We start from the raw sequence: 21,805 nt of genomic DNA, 5'->3' as shown, positions 1-21,805 counted from the left end.
GATAGATAGATAGATAGATAGATAGATAGATAGATAGATAGATAGATAGATAGATACTTTATTAATCCCAAGGGGATTCTTATTGTAGAAATTAAAGTTCTGGAGCAGCTAAGAGATGTTCCTGCCTGTGGTGTTGTCTCAGCCTTCAAGTGCTCTGGGTAGCATTACATGCTTCTTCTCTCTCTGTCCCACTTGGGCTGATCCCTCACAGGACATGCACACAAGGATGTACTTCCTCCTAGTGGACCTTGTGCTTTCACTCATTAATATGCCCCCACCTACAACAACAACAGCAAAAACATTTATTTATATAGCACATTTTCATACAAAAAGTAGCTCAAAGTGCTTTACATAATGAAGAAAAGAAAAATACAAGACAAAATACAAAATTAAAATAAGACAACATTAGTTAACATAGAAAGGAGTAAGGTCCGATGGCCAGGGTGGACAGAAAAAACAAAAAATAACTCCAGACGGCTGGAGAAAAAAATAAAATCTGTAGGGGTTCCAGGCCACGAGACCACCCAGTCCCCCCTGGGCATTCTACCTAACATAAATGAAATAGTCCTTTTTGTAGTTAGGGTTCTCACAGAGTCACTTGATGGTGATGGTCATACAGACTTCTGGCTTTTAATCCATCCATCATTGTTGGAACATCATGTTGCTTTGGGTAGATGGCCACCACCAAAAGGACACTGGAAAAGGAAAAAGAAGAGAGAGTAGGGGTTAGTACAGATTCTGAATGAATAGTTATTATAATGAATTGGATATACAGAGTATCAGGATTAAATTACAGTGAAGTTATGAGAAGGCCATGTTAAAATAATGTGTTTTCAGCAGTTTTTTAAAGATTTTAAACCTACTGCATCTCTGCTTGTCTTTGTCTCTCTCTGTCTGTTGTAGAGATCTGCTTCAGTCCCCAGCATTACTTTGGGCTATCCTGGTCGTGCCCTTACCTCCGCAACCTCTTGCCAGCTGTGCATTCCATCAGGATACATTTTGTTCAAAAGAAAGATACACTGTCTCCAATTACAACTACAAGCTTACCACTGATCTGTTCACATCTACCTCTACTGTGACATTTTAATTTTTAGTTGTGTTTAAATAAGACGATCTTGTCAATAATATAAACAAAGGATAGAAGAGGATTGAATTTTGGAAGAAAAACATTGTACATTAATTTTTCAAACTGATTTCTGAATCTGCTCATGTAAGTCAGCTAGTGAGAGGCCAGATTCACTCTCTAGCAGTAGTGGTCATAAGTTACAGTACAAACCAACTTTGGGTGAACACACAGGTCCATCATTGGGAGGAAATAATGTCTTTTGAAACATAATTATTGATTTTTCAATAAGCTGTCCTACCACAATACTGTAGAGGTTGAAACTATAAGTTACAGTTGTTTGTTAAAGTCAAATTAATGTTTTAAGATTAAATTCATGATGTTTGCTATGTACAGTATGTCTATTTGTACAACACAAAAAATAAGCTGGGTTTAGATTGTAATGACATGGAGTGACTCTTGAAGGATAACTCTGAAGTATCCTGGTAGAAATTAAATGGAATAAGAATAATAAGGTTAATAATAATTCATTACATTTATATAGTGCTTTCCTCAGTACTCAAAGCACTATCCACACAGGGAGGAACCGAACCCACAATCTTCTTACTGCAAAGCAGCAGCACTACCACTGCGCCACCTGTGAGGACAGTTAGAGGTTTTAAAATGATAATATACATTCATTTTATCTAACACTCAATAAAATGTCTGTCCTCTTAATTAGTCCCCATATATCCAATGATGTAATTCTAGCCAACCTGATTGTGCTGCATTCTAGAGCTTCACAAAGTGTCATATTAATTATTAATTATATTGATTTGTATTTATTTGGCTTATGTCTTTATCCATGGTGACTTACAACATTTGAGATATAATTGGTTATATTTCTTCTGTTTTAGCATTTGGACAACAGGCAGGTGAAGTGGTTGCTCATGGTCACACAAGTATCAGTGTCAAGATTTGATCCCACAACTTCTGGATTTGAAGTTTAAAACCTTAACCACTGTACCACAGCATAAGCTCTGAGACAAACCAGCATGCATTGTATTTTTCTGATCTATTATTTTTTATCCCTTGTTATTTAATTGACTATTGTTTTGTTATTCTACTTTTACAGGTTCAATTTCAGTGAACAGCAAAAGTACACCTTTTCTGGCAAGTGGGGACAGTGAGATCTTAGACCTTGACAGTGAAATGTACTTGGGTGGACTACCAGAAAACCGTGCAGATCTGATCCTTCCTCCAGAAGCCTGGACAGCATTCCTCAACTATGGCTATGTAGGTTGTGTAAGAGACCTCTTCATCGATGGCAAGAGCCGAGATGTACGACGCCTGGCTGAGGTTCAAAGTGTGGCTGGTGTGAGCAGCTTCTGCTCCCGGGAAACACTGAAACAGTGTGGTGCCTCTCCGTGTCGCAATGGGGGCCAGTGCAGGGAAGGCTGGAACAGATATATATGTGACTGTACTGGCACAGGATACCTGGGGAAAAATTGTGAGAGAGGTGAGGACTTCACCGGGGACCTGATGGCTGAGTGGGATGCAATAACAAGGTAGCCAATAGTCTCAGAGGAGATAGACATGTTTAGTTTTTACCTTTGAAAAGTGAAAATAGGGAAAATGAAGAAGCAGAAACAGAGAACTGAGTGAGAAAATAATAAACATATAAAACAGAAGAGGTAACAGAGTCAAAGCAAATGGCAGCAGTAGAGACTTGATGGATCTTGCAGGATTGAGGAGTGTTATAATGGAACAGGAGAGGTCATTTCTTAATATCAGGGTGTAACATGTTGGCTCAGTTTAATAACTGTCACCAGTATGACAGCAGCACTGTCTTTCGTACAATCCAATTTATTCACATAAGATAAATGTAGTCTTATCACACCAAGTTCCTGATAACACAACAAAAGCAATGCTGGCATCTCTGTCAGCATCTCCTACTGAATGACCATTAGTGTCAGGTGTCACTGCTCTGAAAGGAATAGATAGCCTTTTCACTGACTGCCTAGCTATTCTCTGCCATAGCATATTAGCAACTGTTTGCTACAAAGGGAGTGGAAAGTGGGGCCTGTACTAAGATCCTCTGCTGCCATCTCGTGGCCTCCTATTAAAATTGTCATTGCTGTCCATGAGAAAATATAGTGAATATAGACTCTGAATTCATCAATTAAGACTTAGTATGATTTTGAAAAGTAGGTTATCCAGATAGGAGAAAGAGAACACTTTTACAGAATATAATTTATGTGCTGGATATCAAAAAATATAGAAATCATTGTAAATCAGTACTGCCATTAGACACGGAGCAGTGAACAGAGCTGAACAATGTGCGCATTCAGCTGTGGCAGAGTACATCATCAACCACATTAAATTAGAAATTCAGTGTCCTTCTTCTATTATTTTTTTTGTCATCTTAATTTAATTTATATTATGCTTACCATTACATTAAAACTGAGTTATAGTAGATTCTGCAGTTATTTGTTAACTCTGGAATGCTTTATGTATTTGGTAAATACGCGTTTACCTGTGTGTCCTGACATTTGCAAAAAAAAAAAAAGATTTAGGAATATATATATATATATATATATATATATATATATATATATATATATAATTGTAGCCAGAGATCCACAAAGGGAGAAGATGCGTGTATTTTCAAATAGTTTTTTATTCCTAAGCTTTCGACAGCCTACTAGGTGTTATCTTCAGAGGAAATGATTAAACACACAGGAATCAAAAGCAATAGATAGCAAATGAGGATGTAGGGGTGGAAGGAGAGGTTGTAAGGGGTGGGGGGGTTGTGGATTAATAAGGAGGGGTTTAGAAGGTGTTGGTCATAAAGTCATAAAGTCTCCACCTACAATATTTTGCCTTTGAATCCTGTATGTCTAGTCATTTTCCTCTGATGACACTTGGTAGGTTTGTCGAAAGCTTAGGAACAAAAAAACTATTTTAAGATACATGACTCATTCTCTCCCTTTGTGTGGATCTCAGACTACAAATATGCAAACTGTATCACAAACCTTCACTATAAATAAATATATATTATATATATATATATATATATATATATATATATATATATATATATATATATATATATATATATATATATATATATATATATATATATAGGTTACATGCCATTTTGAAGAATGTCATTGAAAAAGCTGACCAATGGCTAACCTAGTGCAGGACATTGTCAGTGCACACTCCTCCCAATGCCAGCAGGTCCTATTTTTTGACCATATAAACCACATCTTTTTCATTAAAACTCCCATAAATATGAGCTGTGCTTATGTGCTGCTTTAAAAATTAGTCCATGTCTATAACAAAAAAACCCACTGATATGCAATTCACATTTCATTTTACATTTCAAATATAGGTAGCAAGAGTAATTCCAACATTTTGCTGTGTCTGATCGTTTGCCTTTTTATGTATTTTAAGATTTCTTATTAATACCAGTAATGGTCATTGGGCAATCATCAAAAAGGTGCATCACTTCATATATTAGTAAATGCAAGTCATGAAACAATTATGCTCGACTATGCTTCACTAGCACTGCAGCAAGTTTTTAGTGTACATTTTAAATTTTGTGGTAGCATACACTTTAGAAAACCTGACCCCAGCAGAGGGTAAACAAGCATTAAAGGAGAATTTGTGAAATGTGTCAAACAGTCAAAAAATTTGACCTAATTCTTATATTTCACCCTGATCTGAATTTTATTTTAAAGAATACTTAAAGTGAATGTTTACAGTATTAGTAATGTCATATATACTGTATGTAACCACAAATACTGTATCTTGACAACTAAACAGTAATACAGAGTTTGCTGTTTTTGCTTATAAGAAAATGGGTGCAAACAAAGCCCAAAAACTGATAGATTAAAGCTATAGGGAACTTTGGATACCTAGGACTAGCATGTAAAATATAAAATATACTGTATATATTCATATACGGCATCCCACCTTGTTCATTTTCATATTTCTCTGGGCTTCCAAACATTTTTCAAAACATCAAAGAGTGCTAACCCTACTTGACCACATTTTTTCATGAAGGGTATTTGAAAATTGTTTTCTGTACTGAAAGCTAAAGAGGTTCACGGCACAAGTAGCAATCATCATACTCCACTACCTCAACATGGAAGTAGATGATATCCTTGATATTTAAAAAGTTAACGTCCCACTCACCTTGATCTGAATTTGATTAGAGAATTGTTATTGGATTTCTGTACAAGACATGGATTATCCATTATAAAAATGATTCATGAACACAAGGATGTCCGTAAGTATTCCTAAAGCCGGTCTTAGAATTGTTGTGTCATCTTATCAAGTATGTGTCATAGTTGTGAGGTTTCAAACGCACATTAAACTTTTCACAAAAACAAAGTCATAACACTATAGACGACAAAACCTTTCTCTCAGTTAATATTGCTGTGATTGCTAGCATTTTTGGAAAAAAAGTTTTTTTTGGCATTTTGTAATAATTTTACTTTCATTTTCTAATTCAACCCAATCTTATGAATGATATACTTATATTTATACATATTTACCATCTTCTTTTTTGACGGGTGTCACCATTTTTTGACAGTTTGTGACTTGTGAATAGATTCTGGATATTTTCCAAAAGACTTTAGTGAATAATTTTTCTGATAGATTTATGGTTATCGATTTTTTGGGTAGTTTTCTAACTTTTACGTTGGTTTTATTCTGACCTTTTGTTCTTTGTCCTTTAAGTTTTAACTGTCCTATTTGGTTTTGAACTTCATCTTGTTTTTCCTTAGTCTCTATACCATTATGTTCTGCCAGTTTCATCACTTGTTAGAATAAACATAAAATGGCCTTGAATAAAATTTAAAATACAGGTTTTCTATTATATTTATGTGAAACATTTCAAAAAGCTGGAGTCAGTTTCAGTTACAAAAAGGAAAAAATTGCATTCAATAAAGCAGAAGTTCTAATGAGTTGGTTTTGCTCAAAATCAAAAGGGTTAAAGTGGATTATAGGATTATAATAAGCATGTTAAATATTTATTGCAGTCAGTTTATCCATTCACAAGTTATATGTGACACAGGCGACACATACACATGAATACAAAAGTAGATTATGCCAAAAATGGTCAAAGCGTGTTCGTTATGGGAGCTATTTTCTTAAAAAAAGGGAATGAAAATTAAAATTATAAAATGAAACTGCAGTCTCTCTATTGCAATTTCATTTTCAAAGTATACATACAAGAATGCTGTAAAAATTACAAATAAAATAACATCATTTCCAATTTCATTTTCAGCCTGAACAGTAATGAAGATGCAATAATGAAGAGTAAAACTCAGTTCTACTGTGTTTAATTCATGTGATTTAGATTTTTTCACCTTCGTACTGCGAGCTTCTCAGCGAAACTGTGTCACAAAATCCGAAGACCATGCATAATTGTAGTTCTGAAGTAATTAATGTGCTATTTAATTACAATATTTAACATGACAAAAATGTTTCTTTATTATGTCATAATTTAAATTTATTTACACTGAAGGTGAAACAGGGTGCTATGTATTTTTGGTTTTTGTAGTATTACATAATTTACCCCTCTACAGCAGAATTTCCCAACCTTTTTTCTGTGGTGGCACACTTTCTGCAAGTAAAAACATCCCAAGGCACACCAGTATTTTAATAACTGCAAACTCATAATCATCTAAATCACATGAATTAAACACAGTCGAAGTGAGATGTATTCTGTCAATCAAAGTTTCTACAGTTACAAAGGACTAAGAATTGTAGGAAACTGAGGTGCAAAGCCCTGCCCGTTGAGCGGTGCTATTTGCATGTTGAGAACTTGAAAATGAAAATGCAAAGTGGAAAATGAAAATTCAACGAGCAGCAGGTGGTGCCAGTGCTTTTTTCGTTTTTGCAGCTTCATTGCGGGTATTATGTCATTTTATTTTTATTTTTTTGGAGCATTGCATGTATACTTTGAAAATGAATTTGCTAATGATGTTATTTCATTTTGTTTTTAATATTTACATCATTCTTATGTGTAGACTTTGAAAATGTAATTTCAAAAGAGAGATTGCATTTTCATTTTATAATTTTAATATTCATCTCCTTTTTTTGAAGAAAATACCTCCCATAGTTCATGGATGCCTGAAACTCAAAATTTCAACAGTACTACATTATTTGCATTATACTGTATATGGATAAATAAATTTAAAAAAATCTTAAAATCTTAGCTATCTTTTATTACAGTATGCCAGTGGTTACTTTGAGCTATACACCCACTGCATAAGGTGACTCATGACTCTATTCTGTGACAGTCACTATATTAAATGACGATTGCTTGCTCAACTGGTTGACCCCATTCTGCAAGCCTTAACTAACAATAAATTTCCATTTTTTAAACTCTTTACAGAAGCTACAGTACTAAGCTATGATGGAAGCATGTATCTCAAGATCATGATGCCAGTAGTGATGCACACCGAAGCTGAAGATGTATCTCTCCGTTTCATGTCCCAGAGAGCGTACGGTCTATTAATGGCCACCACATCAAAGGAGTCAGCGGACACTCTCCGTCTAGAACTGGATGGCGGGAGGGTCAAGCTGACCGTCAACCTAGGTAACGTATGACACGAAAAGATTGGAAATGTAAATAGTAGAACCTACTACTTGGTTCAAACAACAGTAGGCAGGAACAGGAGCTTTTCTACAAAGCGGTCCCTAGAAACTGACTTTTTTCCTTGCCTTATATAAAAGTCTGAAAGTGACCCCATTCATGTTCACACAGTCTGCTAGGGTATACTGGGTGTGCTGGTCATAGTTATTGTTCTATTACAGAAGGATTGAAGACGGCATTATAGTACATGTGTACAATTACATACATACTTTTACATTAGGTGTTCAATGATTTCACCTTTTTTTGTTATGTTAAACTCTTAGTGTTGTGTAGTATTAAATGTTGTGTTTCTCTGCAGAAAAGGAGTGGAAATTCAACCATTTCTAGCATGAGACCTTTAAAGGACCACTGTAAATTTTTCTGTTAAATGTTCAATGAACCATTAATCAACCACTAACCTACTCTAGACATTCTTCCTTGCTTACACTACACAATTACATAAATCAGACTGTTGGTCTTTAGTTTACATAGTAACATGCTTGGTGAGAATTATCAAAATCAATATTAATTAATAATGAGTATGACAATGATGCTTATGTAGATAGATACGTAGATAAAGTGCAATCTGTTGAGAGTTAAAGACCTCACTGCCACCCAAGCAGACTGATGTACAGAGCATGGATGTTGGTCTTTATGATATTCCATCATTTTAAAGGAGAGACCTGCAGAGTCTCAGAGGAGGGAGGTTCGCTAGTCAGTTATAAGACTCTGTTTTCTAAGTGACATTAGCGATCATCAGCATCTCTTTCTCTGATTCTCGTTCACTGTCTCTCCGTTTCTTGCTCGTCTTCATTTTCCCACTGGTTATACACAGCCGATCATAGAAGATGGAACTTTTTCATCCCTTCAATGACCTGTATCTGCGGCCCTTGGAGCAAATAGCCACGAGAACCGATGCACTTTTTTTTTTGCCCCTCTTATGATCTTTTTCCCAAACCTTAGTTTTTATTACACAGCCCCTTCCCCTTTCCTTATTGTAAGATGTGAACTTTAAACTAACCTGTCCTTTCTTGTAACTCCTTCAGTATAATTGTGTTCCTAGGTTTCAGTCTCAATTTTAGAAATAGTGTGCCTCATTTGACTTTAAAGCCTGCCTGTGAGGAATGTGATGCTCTTCTTCAGTGCAGTTATTGAACCTGGACATAGACAAGTTCTATCAGATCTCTTTTCACTGTTTTTTTTTCTAATTTTAACATGCAATGTTAAATACATTTGTCTAATGAGATGCACTGAAAGAACTAACAATATATGAGCAATCCTCAACCCTCAGGCTATACCCACATCTACCAATTCAGAAAGCACTGAGATTTTTTCTTGACCTTTTTCTTGCTAGGATCAATCTGTTGTGTATACGGTTTGTGGCTGTTTGTGTCCACTATTCTGTAGCGGTTGACAACACGAGACAAAACCCAGCCACACTTTATTTGAAAATAAAAAATAAAATAAGGCAAGCAAAGGATTACTTGACTCTGGGAATTATTATATTTTGAGGATGGCCTATTTCAGAAGAGATCTCTTTAACTTGACCTGGTATTTCCTAATGTTTAAATAGACATTGTACAATGGAATTGCCATGTAGACATTTTTCTTTGGACAAAATGGTAGTCTACTGTATTGTACAGGGTAATGATAAGATATCAAGCCAAGTTCACTTAAAATAATTAAAGATTTTCTCTATTAGTGATAGATTTTATCTTCACTGCTTTCAGTTGAAAATCTAACGAGCCTATGTGCAAATATGGCCGCAGCAAGTATATGGCAGGTCAGACTAATAGATTTCAGGCAAGCAGGGCCTTTCTTTTATAGGGTGTAGGACAATTTAAAGACAACACTGGACTTGGCAGGATGTATTTAGATTAGAGAGGTAAACTGGATTCCCTTCTGGAATAAATATGGTGAACATGCATCCAAGCCTCAATTAGAATTCCTGGTGAAAGTTCTGGAAACACTGACAAAATCTTCTGCTCCATTCGGGTGACTCTATTCAAGTAAATCATCACCATAATTCATCTTAAAGGGGACAAGACCAGGTTTAGTGTTTTATTCGATTTGGGATACTAACAGGCTTTTACTGCAGCTAATTTCTCAATTAGAGACTGACTTGTGCCTTTTAGAAAATGTTATGTTTGATACATTTACATCTTTGTTATGTTTTTGATATCCATTTGTTCATTTATTTGCATATGAACATGTTCACAGTTAATCTGGCCATTCATATGGTTATTAAATCTCATCTCCATTAACGTGGTTGAGCAGGAATAGGCCATTCGCAAACTGAAGTTTTCATGAAAACAATGAAGTGTATTTTTGTTCGAATTCTAAGGATAAACATTCACACTCACACACCAAAATTTAAATTTTAGCTTTTGTGTGGACACACCCCATTGAAAGAGGGAGCCTACCTTGTGTTGGAAAATCCAGCTTCCCTGAAATTGGGAAAATTAGGCTGAATCAGTAAATTCATGGAGGGACTTGTGACAACATTTAATTAATTATACAATTATTTGGATTTGTGAGTTTACATACTACACCCCTAGAATTAATAAAACACTGATTTTATATGATATAAAGTTAAAATCTTAGTGAAGTAAAAGTAATGCTTTTTAGTGGCCTGAAACCACAGTGCTTGCCTTCATGTTCATGACATGAAGTGGAAATACAATTTACCAAAGCAACTGTGTTGAAGAAGAACAGTGCCATCACTATGCTTAGCAGGCTCACACACAGAAAGCTGAAATGGTACATTGTCTGTGATAAACAGATACTAAAGTAATTATATAAATGCTGGGGCTTTTCCTATTAGATATATGGATACCAGAAAAAATAAATCATTGTCAGACTACTGTCTGTCTTTTTCTACTGTCACTTGACTCTTCTACATGGGTCCACTTAATACCCACCACCCTCTGTAGACCAGCTATTCCATTACTCATAAATAATTAAGGGCTCAGATAACGAAGTAATCCTAGAATCCCATGAGGCTTTGTTTATTTATTGGATTTCTTTTGTACTTTTTAAATAAGCGATTGACCTGGACCTTTGCCCAGTACATATTTGCTGATATTTGCTTCCTAACAGCTGTAGGTCCAGAGGCAGTTGTCCCTTTTTATTTTCCTGCTAACTCTTTAAGACCACTAAGTGATTTATTTACCTTTCTGTATTATTAATAGTTTTCAAAGAAAAAGTATCAATACCCTGCAGCCTTTTGAATCATTTGTATTCAATGAATTATCTAAAAGCTTTAATACGCTCCAAAATTAATTTATGCATAGAAATGCATGTAAATCAAGAAACATATACTATGTTTTTAAAATAGTTACATCTATTTCATATTGAAATTGGTGATTACCATTACAGAAACTCAAATGCAGTTTGTAAATACAGCAATGACTGTCCTTAACCCCAAATGGTGTCATGACTACAGCGCTGGGACACAAATGCAGGAACAAAAGCGTGCATTTGCGCATACATGTAAGAAAAATGCATGCAATGACAAATGTAGAGACATTCAAACTATCACCACACCAATTCTGCCAGGAATTTACATTTATTTTTTTCCCAAAACACATGCACAACTGTTGATTGCTTTTTCAAATGGATTAATATAATTTAATGGACACCTACAATGACAAATAAAAAGTTGGACTTTTATTAACTTTAGGTTTTATGCACTGTGATGATGTGCTCACTTCCTTTGTAGAGCGTGTTGATTTTTCATTTCAGGAATTCCAGCTGTTGTTAGACTGTGAGAAAGATATGTATGTTGGAAGGGAGAGCAAAGCAAGCAAAACTCATTCAGAGGTGCCCAAAGCAAGTTATGTCCAACTTAATCAGTAACTGCAACAGTTAATACTGACATATGGATGTTATTTTAAAAAAATAATATCTTTCCAGTAAATAAAAGGTACAATTCATGAGAGGCTCATATATCATAATTGTAAATCTTTATATATGTATTGTATTTGCAACTGCAAAATCAATATGAGTGGGGCTTTACCTTACTGTAAATGTTTATACATTATTGAGTGCTTTTTCCTTTGTGTATCTGTCAACATGCACTTTAAATGGTGTGCCCCTCAACTATCAAAGTTAATTAAAGTAAGAAGGAGTGACGGAGATTTGGTTGCATTGGCTTATTATTTTTCGCTGAATGCCTGCATTTCCATTTTCCACATATCCTGGCAGACAGTAAGAGTCAGTTACTGTCAGGGTCAACCTAAACAAATGCATGAATTCAAAAATGATAATGTTTAGTTTAATTTGTCTCTTTTATTTTCTACTCAGTAATCTGTAATTAGATACTGCCATTGCTAAATTCTAGGTATGTGACACCAAGAGACCACTAATAGAAGAAACAGATATATTATATCACATCAGTGATTTGGTGATTCAGAGTAGAATAAGCGAGACTTTAATTTTTGTGGTAACTTAAATGCACTCCATGTCAAAGGTTTTAGAACACCCTGATTTTTCTAGTTTTTATTGCAATTTAAACAGTTCATGGCAGAAGACAAATTTCTTCAGGCAGTAGTTTCTGGCCAGGAAAGCCTTTTTTTGTTATATTGCAATGTAATGACTTTCTTACCATTTCTTTACCGGTGAAACCTGCAGCTCCTGAGTCTTCTCTTCACAGTTAAAAATGACACTTGCTTACTTCGACCACTATTCTGTGAGGCACCTAGGCGGTCATTGGGTCTGAAAGACACGTTCCTGTCAGAGTCTCCTCCAGTTTCCAAACTTTTGTTGATGGTTTTGGAAATTGTACTCACTGACACCTTGGCTTTCTTTGCAATTTCTGTAAAGGAAAGACCTGCACTTTGAAGGGTTATAATGGTCTAGCTGTCTTCATTTGTTGATTGCCTTTTTCTAGCTGTTATGATAACAATATACCATGCAATATTGTTTATATAATGATTCTGGGGCTGTAACAACATAGTTTATTCCAAAACTGCTGTTTAACAGACAGAGTAGTCAACAAAAGTTGGGACACCAGTAGGAATTGTTTGAATCATCATTCAAGGCTTAACTCACTTCCATTACTGCAGAAAATCTGTAATGCCTTTAACCCAGGCTATTACCGTGAATGTCTTTTGTATAACTCTGAAAAGTCCATTATTTTTCCGTGTTTCATAACCTACGCTTTTTTTTTATAATCTTTTGCAGTTTACCACCTACATTTGTATCATTTCAACATATTCACTGGAATTGAACTGCCTAAACTTCAATAAAAACGAAAAATGAGGATATTCTAAAACTTTTGACCGGTAGTGTATGTAGGACAGTTTTTTCCAACATTTAAAGGATTTTATTTTTTTCTTCTAATGCCAGATCAATGAAGCAGATCTCTTTGATAAAGCCATCCAAACCTTTGCCCAGGCTCAGATCATCCTTATCTTCTAGTGGTTGTATTTTATATAATTTGTCACTGAAGTACAGCAGGTGGTACCAGCAAAATGGTATCAGGTTGGTAATACTCCAAGTCAGGTGACCCATGCTCAAAGCATTCCTGCATTCAAGGGGTTTGGTGTTTTTGTTATCAGCTCAGCAAAGGTAAAGGGCAGATATAAAAATAAATGTTTATTAAAGGGAGACCTTAAAATAATATAATAAGTTAATTTAGTCCAGCTACCAGTAATTTTTGAGTACCATTTGCTCATTAGCTCATTTGGTTTCTAATTCAAATGCTATGACCTGATGTGTGGCTGGGCTTTGCTGGTCACCCTTTTTAAAATAGTTTAAAATTTAAAGTTACAGCAATAAACTTCTGAAGTAAGGCTTAAGGATCAAAGGATCGAAAAGATAAGCTAGCAACCCCAATGAAAGAAATACTCTAAGTATGTACAGATAACATTAAAACACCCAATAGAGACAATATTTCAGTGACAGAATGCATGATTTCCTGAAGGTTTGCAGTTCATGTGTACTGTGTAAATAGAAACATGTAAGGTCAGTACTAAAAGGGTGGCTGTGGCTCGTGATTTGTCCCCGGAAGGTGGGCTGTAAAATGATTGGTTGTCAGCAGAATGTACCTTGAAGGATGTAAATGTCTCTTTAATTTTCTTCCTTTTTATTTTTATTTTTTGTTATTATCTCACCATTTCGCTCTCTCTCCTGCCAGACTGTATCAGGATAGACTGTAACCTCAGTAAGTGGTGGCTATGAATTTTTATATTTTCATTCTGTTATATGATGCTAATGATATTATTGTCAACTGTATTTTGTTCCTATTTCCTTCCTTCTTTTGATTTATTTTCACATTTCTTGCCTGCTCTCCACACACCCCTCTATTTACCCTTCTGCTTTCTCTGATTTTTGCCTCATGCTATGCAAACCTTTTTGTGGCTCTTCTTTAGCTTGCTGCTTTATCTCTCTTTTTTTAATTGAATAAGCTTTCTTTGATGTTATAAAATTTTGTTCTATACCTGTGTATTTTACATATATCTCTGCTGCACTGTTTAACAGGTTTGGCTATATTCTGAATACAGTATATAGGTATACATTTAGCTGTATACATTCAGAAAAATAAAAAGCTATAAAATATATATTTGGGATTCTTGCAAAACCTAAAGTAGCCATTATCCAAACAAACATATATGCAATTAAAATATACGCTGTCCTGATTTAATGAGGGGGCCTGTGCATTATCTGACCATCCTGGCTGCCAAACTGATTTATTACCTCATAAGATTTCTGCCAGATAATAAAGACATAAAAAGTAATACCACAAAGGTGACTTGTTACCTGTTGAGATACTTCCAATTTTCAGTGCAATCTATCATATATTGTTCACTGTTCACCCCTGGATATTGGTGGCGCTGTTCACCGCCAATGTCAGGGAAAGAGACAAATAAATTTTTACAATGTTTTCCCAGATAATTCACTTTCCGTTTAAGGTGTAAGGTTCTTTAGTAACCTCAAAGTGACCCTGCATGAGGGAATGTGCTCTGCGATAAACTGGCACCCTGTCTTGAGCTCCTTGTTGCCTTAGGCCTGATGCTGCTGAGTGCAGGATCCCACAACCCTGAAAAATGAAGGACCCCACAACCCTGAAATGCATTAAGTCTCTTCAAAGTGGATAGTTGATGGATGCTTTAATGTTGTTGTGGTTATTTACTCCCCTGGTATGGCAGTTATAACGTTAAATGAAAGTGATCAACCGATCAAAAGAAGGTGGCCCTTCTGTAATAAAGTGTCATCATCCACATCATCTTTATAAAGTAACTGTAATTATTAGTACATATGCGCGCAATGTCCTACAAGCAGCTCAGAAAAAAATTATATTGGCGTGGTTAGGCAGCGAGACAGGGGCTTAATATTATGCTTAGTAAATGTGGTCAGATGCATCGAGATGACATGATATCCACTGTTAGGCAACTGCAATTAAAAAGTGTATCAAGAGTCACAGATATGGAGAACTGCAATATAACAGCTAGTAACCATGGTATATGCCTCTCCTTATCAACCAAATGCAGTTTCTCCTTCCTGGGACCTGCTCCCTGTGAAATATTGATACACTAATCTTACTTAGTAATCTAATTGGGTTTGAAACCCAGCTACCGAAAAATGAGGCTTTAGGATTGTCCCCAAGGACACACTGTCCCATTCCGGCTTTTGTAGACTCCTTCCATTATACTGCAAGATTAAAGGCGATTAAGTTTTGTTCCTAAACAGAAGAAATCTATTGAAGCAAAGCAGCCTAATTTAAAAAATACAAAATCTCGTTACTATTGGAAAGTCAACACAATCAGCATCTTCATCTTATTAGCCCAAGATTTGTTTATTTTAAGTAAAAAAAAAAAAGTTGCATTGAGCTGAAAACAAAACTAATTAAATTGGTCTACATGCTGACTCAGCCCATTGTTGCGTCGAAAGTGGAATACGCAAACAGAGAACATTACTAATTTTGGACATTAATTGGTGAAACTTTACAGCTATTAAATGAGAAACAGCAAAGCAGCCTTAGAGCAGAAATCAACGAAGAATTCAAATGAACTGCAGCAATATTTTAGATAGTAGTACAGGGGCACACCGGAGAGGTGCAACCATTTAAACGATTCCCGCAATATATTATAGCAAAGCTTTTCCTCTTTTTGACACAAGGGAAATTTTAAATGTCACAGCCAAATTGATTTTTTTCTAAAAAAAAAAAAAAAAAAAGCAATGCAGAACAATTGTACTTTTTAAGAAGGAATTGTTTAAATGAGGAGATTGCATCAACAAGCATGAAGACAACAGGCTTGGTTGATTTAGTGTGACAGTTACACAAAATGCACACAGGCCATGCAAATACAACTGAATAAACACTGGTTACAAAAGCCAAGCAGGGGAGTTACTGTTGTGTTTTTTTTTCCTGCTGTGTGGTGAAGCTGTAAGGCAAAGGACCACTGTAAGTCCAAGCAAAATTTTAATGCCTAAAGGTAGGTACTGTTTTCTTTCTTCTGATTCACCTAGCCTGATGTATTTCATTACAAAGGATCACTTACACAAAAGCCTTGGTTGTATACAGTATGTCATCAGAAGCAGTGTTAAAAACACAATGGTTATATTTATAAAAAGCTATTTTATCTTTTTTCTCATACCACTAATAACTAAACTGTATGTCAAAACCACACTGCAAGTTTTAGTCACAGCAAAAACGTGTAGTGTCTTAAGCCACAAAACACGTTTAGATTGTCGTATTTCTAGAAACACCAATACCCTCAATGTGGCAGGTACAGTGCTCCAAGCACTCATAATTTGTCATATACTTCATCTTAATAATCAATGAATGTGATCATTCCCTAGTACGTTATGATGTGAGTTAATTGACAGCTTGAAGTTTATTTACTCAGAGCTATAAATTCAATTTCTTCTACTGCTTCTTGACTTCTAAAGACATTTACAGCTGATAAAAGATAGCCTTTTGTTTGATGGGTCTGCTCAAGCATGAAAATCCATTTTCAGCACTAGTATTAATAATTGCATTTTAACCTCAACTTAGTTTTATGTTGAGTGCTTACAGCAAACATAGCTATTGACCAACAGTGATTGTATAATTTGTTTAATGCTGCATGCAAGTAAAACTACAAGTAAATGCTAGACACAATTCCAAACGATTTGATAATTGGGCATCTTTGTAGACTGTTTATACACAAAATGCAATACATAAGTTCACCAAATGAAGCAGTGTTTCCTACACGTAGTTTAAGATTTATCAGAAAATCATACTAATAAGGAAGGCCACAAGATGCCTCCCTTGGTGTGCTTAACAGCACCATATGCAAAATTCACAATTTGTACTTGTGTAAGACAACCTTCTCTGTAACCTTTTTAAGAAGGGATACTGTAAATAATTCATTTTTTTTTTTTACCATATGCTATTACTCTGTAGACTACCGTGTATGTATATATACAAAAATGCAGATGTTTTCTCTTAAAACCATTGACTTTTCAAAGTTTTTGTGATAATAAACACAACAAATTTCCATTTATGAGCCAGTCATACAAAACACAAATTACAGAATGTTTAAAATCTAACAGAACATATATGTATTAATTCATTGTGTTTTTATTTCTTTGATGTTTTATTATTTTATCACATTAAATGCTTTTTAGGCCCTGTGATGGACTGGTGTCTTGTCTTTGCCTTACCAGCCCTGAATTTGATTAAGTAGTTTGTAGACAGTCATAATATGTTAAGTTAAATGTTTTTTAAAGTTGAATAAAAAATGTTCAGGGTCATGAGAGCCAGAGTCTGTCCCGGCAGCATTGGTCACAAAACAGAAAGAAATCCTTTACATGGCACCAGTTCACCACACATTCTCATGCCACCACACTCAATTTAAAAATATCAGAGTTCCTGTAGAAAACCCACAAGGAAACTAAACACCATACTATGGTTGTACCTGGCAATAAGTTAATTAAACATATTATAATTTAAACTTTTAAAACCTTTCAAAATGTTAAATAAAACTACAATAATAAAAATAATAGCAGTTGCATACTCTATATGGTAGCTTCTATTTTAGGAATGATGTTTGATAATTAGTGTTAATTGTTAGAGAGTCTGCCCTTTCTTTCTCATTTATATTTCTGCCTCATAATACCTAACAACCCCATAATTATTCATACTATATAGTTATATTTTATGTCACTTTTTACCTGGTCAAAAATAGACAAATTACTTGCTAATTAGTACAATGCATGAACCCAAACAGAAAAGGAACCCATACAAAATAGAAACTCCACACAACCTAGAGCAAAGCAGCAAACTTATGTGCTGAATATTTAAACTAAATTGGAAAAAATAATGGCAATCATTGTGATAATACATTCTCATACAGTAACCCACTTGTTTCTGACATTGTAACAAACATAATACAATAGCATTAGTGTCAAAGTTATATTTAATTTTGAACGTCCAGCGATTGTGCCCGGTGCAGACTGAGACCCCCCCTCAATCTCCTGAACCTGAATTTGATTAGATAGATTTGCCAATGATAGAATGGTTGGATATTAAATTTAAATCTGATTAGCTACTGAGGAGCAGGTAAACAGTGGAGTGGCTACAAAGGAGGAATATCAGTACCACAGTTTCTCTAAATAACAATTAAAAACAAGACATTCAGAAAAATAACAATTGTAGTTGTCATTGCCACTAATATTGTTAACTAGCAAAATACCCGCGCTTCGCAGCGGAGAAGTAGTGTGTTAAAGAGGTTATGAAAAAAAAAGGAAACATTTTAAAAATAACGTAACATGATTGTCAATGTAATTGTGTTGTCATTGTTATAACTGTTGCTGTCTTTTATATATATATATATATATATATATATATATATATATATATATTATATATATAATATACACACACACATAAACATTTATATACATATACATATATATACATATCTACATATACACATCTACATATATATACACACATACATAAACACACACATAAGACTTACTGACTGAAACGGGCTTTCATTGACAATCATGTTACGTTATTTTTAAAATGTTTCTTTTTTTTTTCATAACCTCTTTAACACACTACTTCTCCGCTGCGAAGCGCGGGTATTTTGCTAGTATATATATATATATATATACATATACACACATACATGCAGTTTTAATAACACAGAAATCAATATAAACATTAACATCATTATCATATGAGAATATGAAGTAATATATAAGAAGCACTTTTCATATAAATATAAATTATTAAACAGTAAAATCTTCTGTAATTTGCTACCGTGGCAATTTGTGTGTCTGTCCAGGATTTTAAATGACCTGTAGCTCGCAAACCGTTTCACCTATACACTTGAAATGTGGTACACATATAGTACGTCACGTCTACTATCCGCTTTATGGGTGATGATTGTTTTACTCTTTTTATGTTTATTTTATTTTATTGTAGAATCAACTCCTATCTGCGCACAGCAGGGCAGCCGTGGGCGGATGCGTATGGTGTATTCACTCCATGTTATCGTGCATTGCGCTGTCAGTGGTATTTTGATAAAAGAATTTGAACAACATATAAGAAGCGTATAAATTATTAAACAGTAAAACATTAACATTTAAGAAGTAAAGTTACATTAAGTAGTACTGCAGTGCCTTCGGGTATACGTTATTTTTTGTTTGCCCATTACATGCTTAAATGTATACATTTTTTGGTGCACCTACCCGAGAACACGCGACATATAACCGAGCGTGGGAGAAGCATGGATTTTAAACACGCGTTGAGTTGATCTGCTGGTCTCCCTCGTGGAATAACTGGTAATGTTTGACTAAAATCTACAGCGAGTAAAACGACATTACCTCCTATTTTTTTTTTTACGATCTCTGAGATCTTGCTTTTTTCGGTTCAAGGCTTCATAAGCTCTTTTATGTTGTATGGTGTACTTATCCCAAACCATCATCTTTGAATGTTGCAAGACTTTCGCCTTGTATGTAGATCGGGGTAATTACATTTCATTGCATTCCTAGTCTGAATCACAATGTGATTGTATGGGTGGTTACCTGGCACTGTAGGGTTGCCACCCGTCCTTTAAAATACGGAATCGTGCCGCGTTTGAGAAAGAAATTGCGCGTTCCGTTTTGAATCAATACTGGACGGGATTTATCCCGTATTTTTTTTATCATTTTTTTTTTAAAGCAGCGTCTCATGCAAATCATCCCACACGCATTTTATGAAGATGCCTCCTTTCCTACTTTTGATTGGGTAATACTTGATGTCATAGTTAGTTTGATTGGTCTTTTTAACTGTCCAGTGAGGAGGGCGTGTCTTTTAAGTAGAGTCTGCAAAGTGTTGGCACTGAGATGTGGCGTCAGCGCCATAGTTGAAGCCCCTAACGTTGCGGTCAGCAAGTCGGCTAACATCCGCCATGTGCCGTCTTTCAGTTGCGAGAAGCAGATCATAGAATGGTTGAAACTGTTGCCCCTAACGTTGCGCCACGGCGTGTGGTTCGTTTATACCTCGTGTCTTCTCATTAAAGTTTTATCTCGCGAATATGTTATTGCAATCCGCAGCGGGAGCGTTTCTATAAACTTAATTTAAATTTACGTTTTACACCGTGCTTTGTTTCCCTTATGAACATGCTTGTATGCTTAACTCGCTCCGTTCTCAATTGTTTAATTAATTTTTTTGCTGTTCGCTGTTTGCGGCTCTTCCTCCATTTCCCCCTACTTCGTTCTTTTATCTCGCGAATATGTTATTGCAATCCTTAACGGGAGCGTTTCAATAAACTGATTGAAAATAGTTTTGCATTTACCTTTTTAGTAAAAGGCGAGCTTTTAAGCCTGATAAATCACCCCGTAAATGCACACGTTTAATTGCACATGTGTTAATATGTATGGTTACACAGTATTAAAAGACAGTGAACAACGTCAGTTACCTTTGTTCCCGCGTTTGATAAAAGGTGAGCTTTTAAGCCTGAGAAATCACCCCGTAAATGCACACGTTTAATTGCACATGTGTTAATATGTATGCTTACACAGTATTAAAAGACAGTCAAAAATTAACGTCATTTACCTTCGTTCCCGCGTGTGACTCGTGCTGTAAATCTCTTCCTTGTTTTTAGTTCACGTGATTACGTAGGAGGCGTGATGACGCGATACGTGACTCCGCCTCCTCCATTACAGTGTATGGACAAAAAATATGTTCCAGTTATGACCATTACGCTTTGAATTTCGAAATGAAACCTGCCTAACTTTTGTAAGTAAGCTGTAAGGAATGAGCCTGCCAAATTTCAGCCTTCCACCTACACGGGAAGTTGGAGAATTAGTGATGAGTCAGTCAGTCAGTCAGTGAGTGAGTCAGTCAGTCAGTCAGTGAGGGCTTTGCCTTTTATTATTATAGATCAGGCTATAATTTAAGTTTTTGAATAGCCACTTGTTAATTTAGACGTTTTGTTGTTGCTATTAGGCTACAGAAAGATACCAGCTGAAGTGGAATTTTTTTGTAAATTAGAACCGATATATTGGTTGGTTTTAATGCACAGGACACATTTCATTTCTCCCCATGTATTTTTCTTATAGATAACTTACTTCATTGATAGTATTTTGTTAGGTATTAGGAATAATCACAATTTTTAAGACATCCATTTCATATTTGGTCCTGCTGGTTATCTGTGTGGATTTCCATGTCTCCTTTGTTCCTGAGGATGGCTTCTGTTCAGGCAGTCTGGTTCCTTCCTATCTCAAAGATGTACAAATTAGATAAATTAATGTGGTCAATGTTAGTATCCCCTGCAATGGACCTTTTTGTTGCAGCCTTGCACCTGATCCTCCTGTAGAAGGCTTCAGCTCCTTGCTACCCAAAATAGAGAAATGGCTGGAATCTTTGATAAGATTTGTAGTGAATTAAAGTAGGTTTTATTACAACCCCATGCTTTCTTGTGCATTTTAGAATTAACAAAAAAAGAAAAAACTATGGAGGCATATGTTTAATTAGGAAAGGTTTTTAATTAAACTTAGAAATGACCAAACACAGCAGCTAGAATGATCCCTTAAGGGCTGAACTTGAAAACTTCACCATTATCTTCAGTTCCCCTCAGCACGCCTGAAAACTCAGAATCACACAGCCTAAATGTTTCTTTGCAGACATT

The 21,805-nt window shown here is 35.3% G+C and overlaps 1 protein-coding gene across 3 annotated transcripts in view; it reads left to right on the top strand.

Annotated features, from left to right (window-relative positions):
- The window catches only part of LOC114652793 (neurexin-2-like), a 1,491,103-nt gene that overhangs the window by 558,606 nt on the left and 910,692 nt on the right, over positions 1–21,805 (top strand). For all 3 annotated transcript variants that reach the window (XM_051920100.1, XM_028803111.2, XM_051920099.1), the window contains exons 6-8: positions 2,178–2,561; positions 7,455–7,658; positions 13,834–13,860. In XM_051920100.1, coding sequence (XP_051776060.1) covers positions 2,178–2,561; positions 7,455–7,658; positions 13,834–13,860 — 615 coding nt within the window. The remainder of the gene's footprint in view (positions 1–2,177; positions 2,562–7,454; positions 7,659–13,833; positions 13,861–21,805) is intronic.

This window comes from Erpetoichthys calabaricus, chromosome 1, assembly GCF_900747795.2.
Source record: "Erpetoichthys calabaricus chromosome 1, fErpCal1.3, whole genome shotgun sequence".
Classification (NCBI taxonomy): Eukaryota; Metazoa; Chordata; class Cladistia; order Polypteriformes; family Polypteridae; genus Erpetoichthys; species Erpetoichthys calabaricus.
Note: the sequence above shows the minus strand (reverse complement) of the source record. Positions and strands in the feature narration are given on the sequence as shown.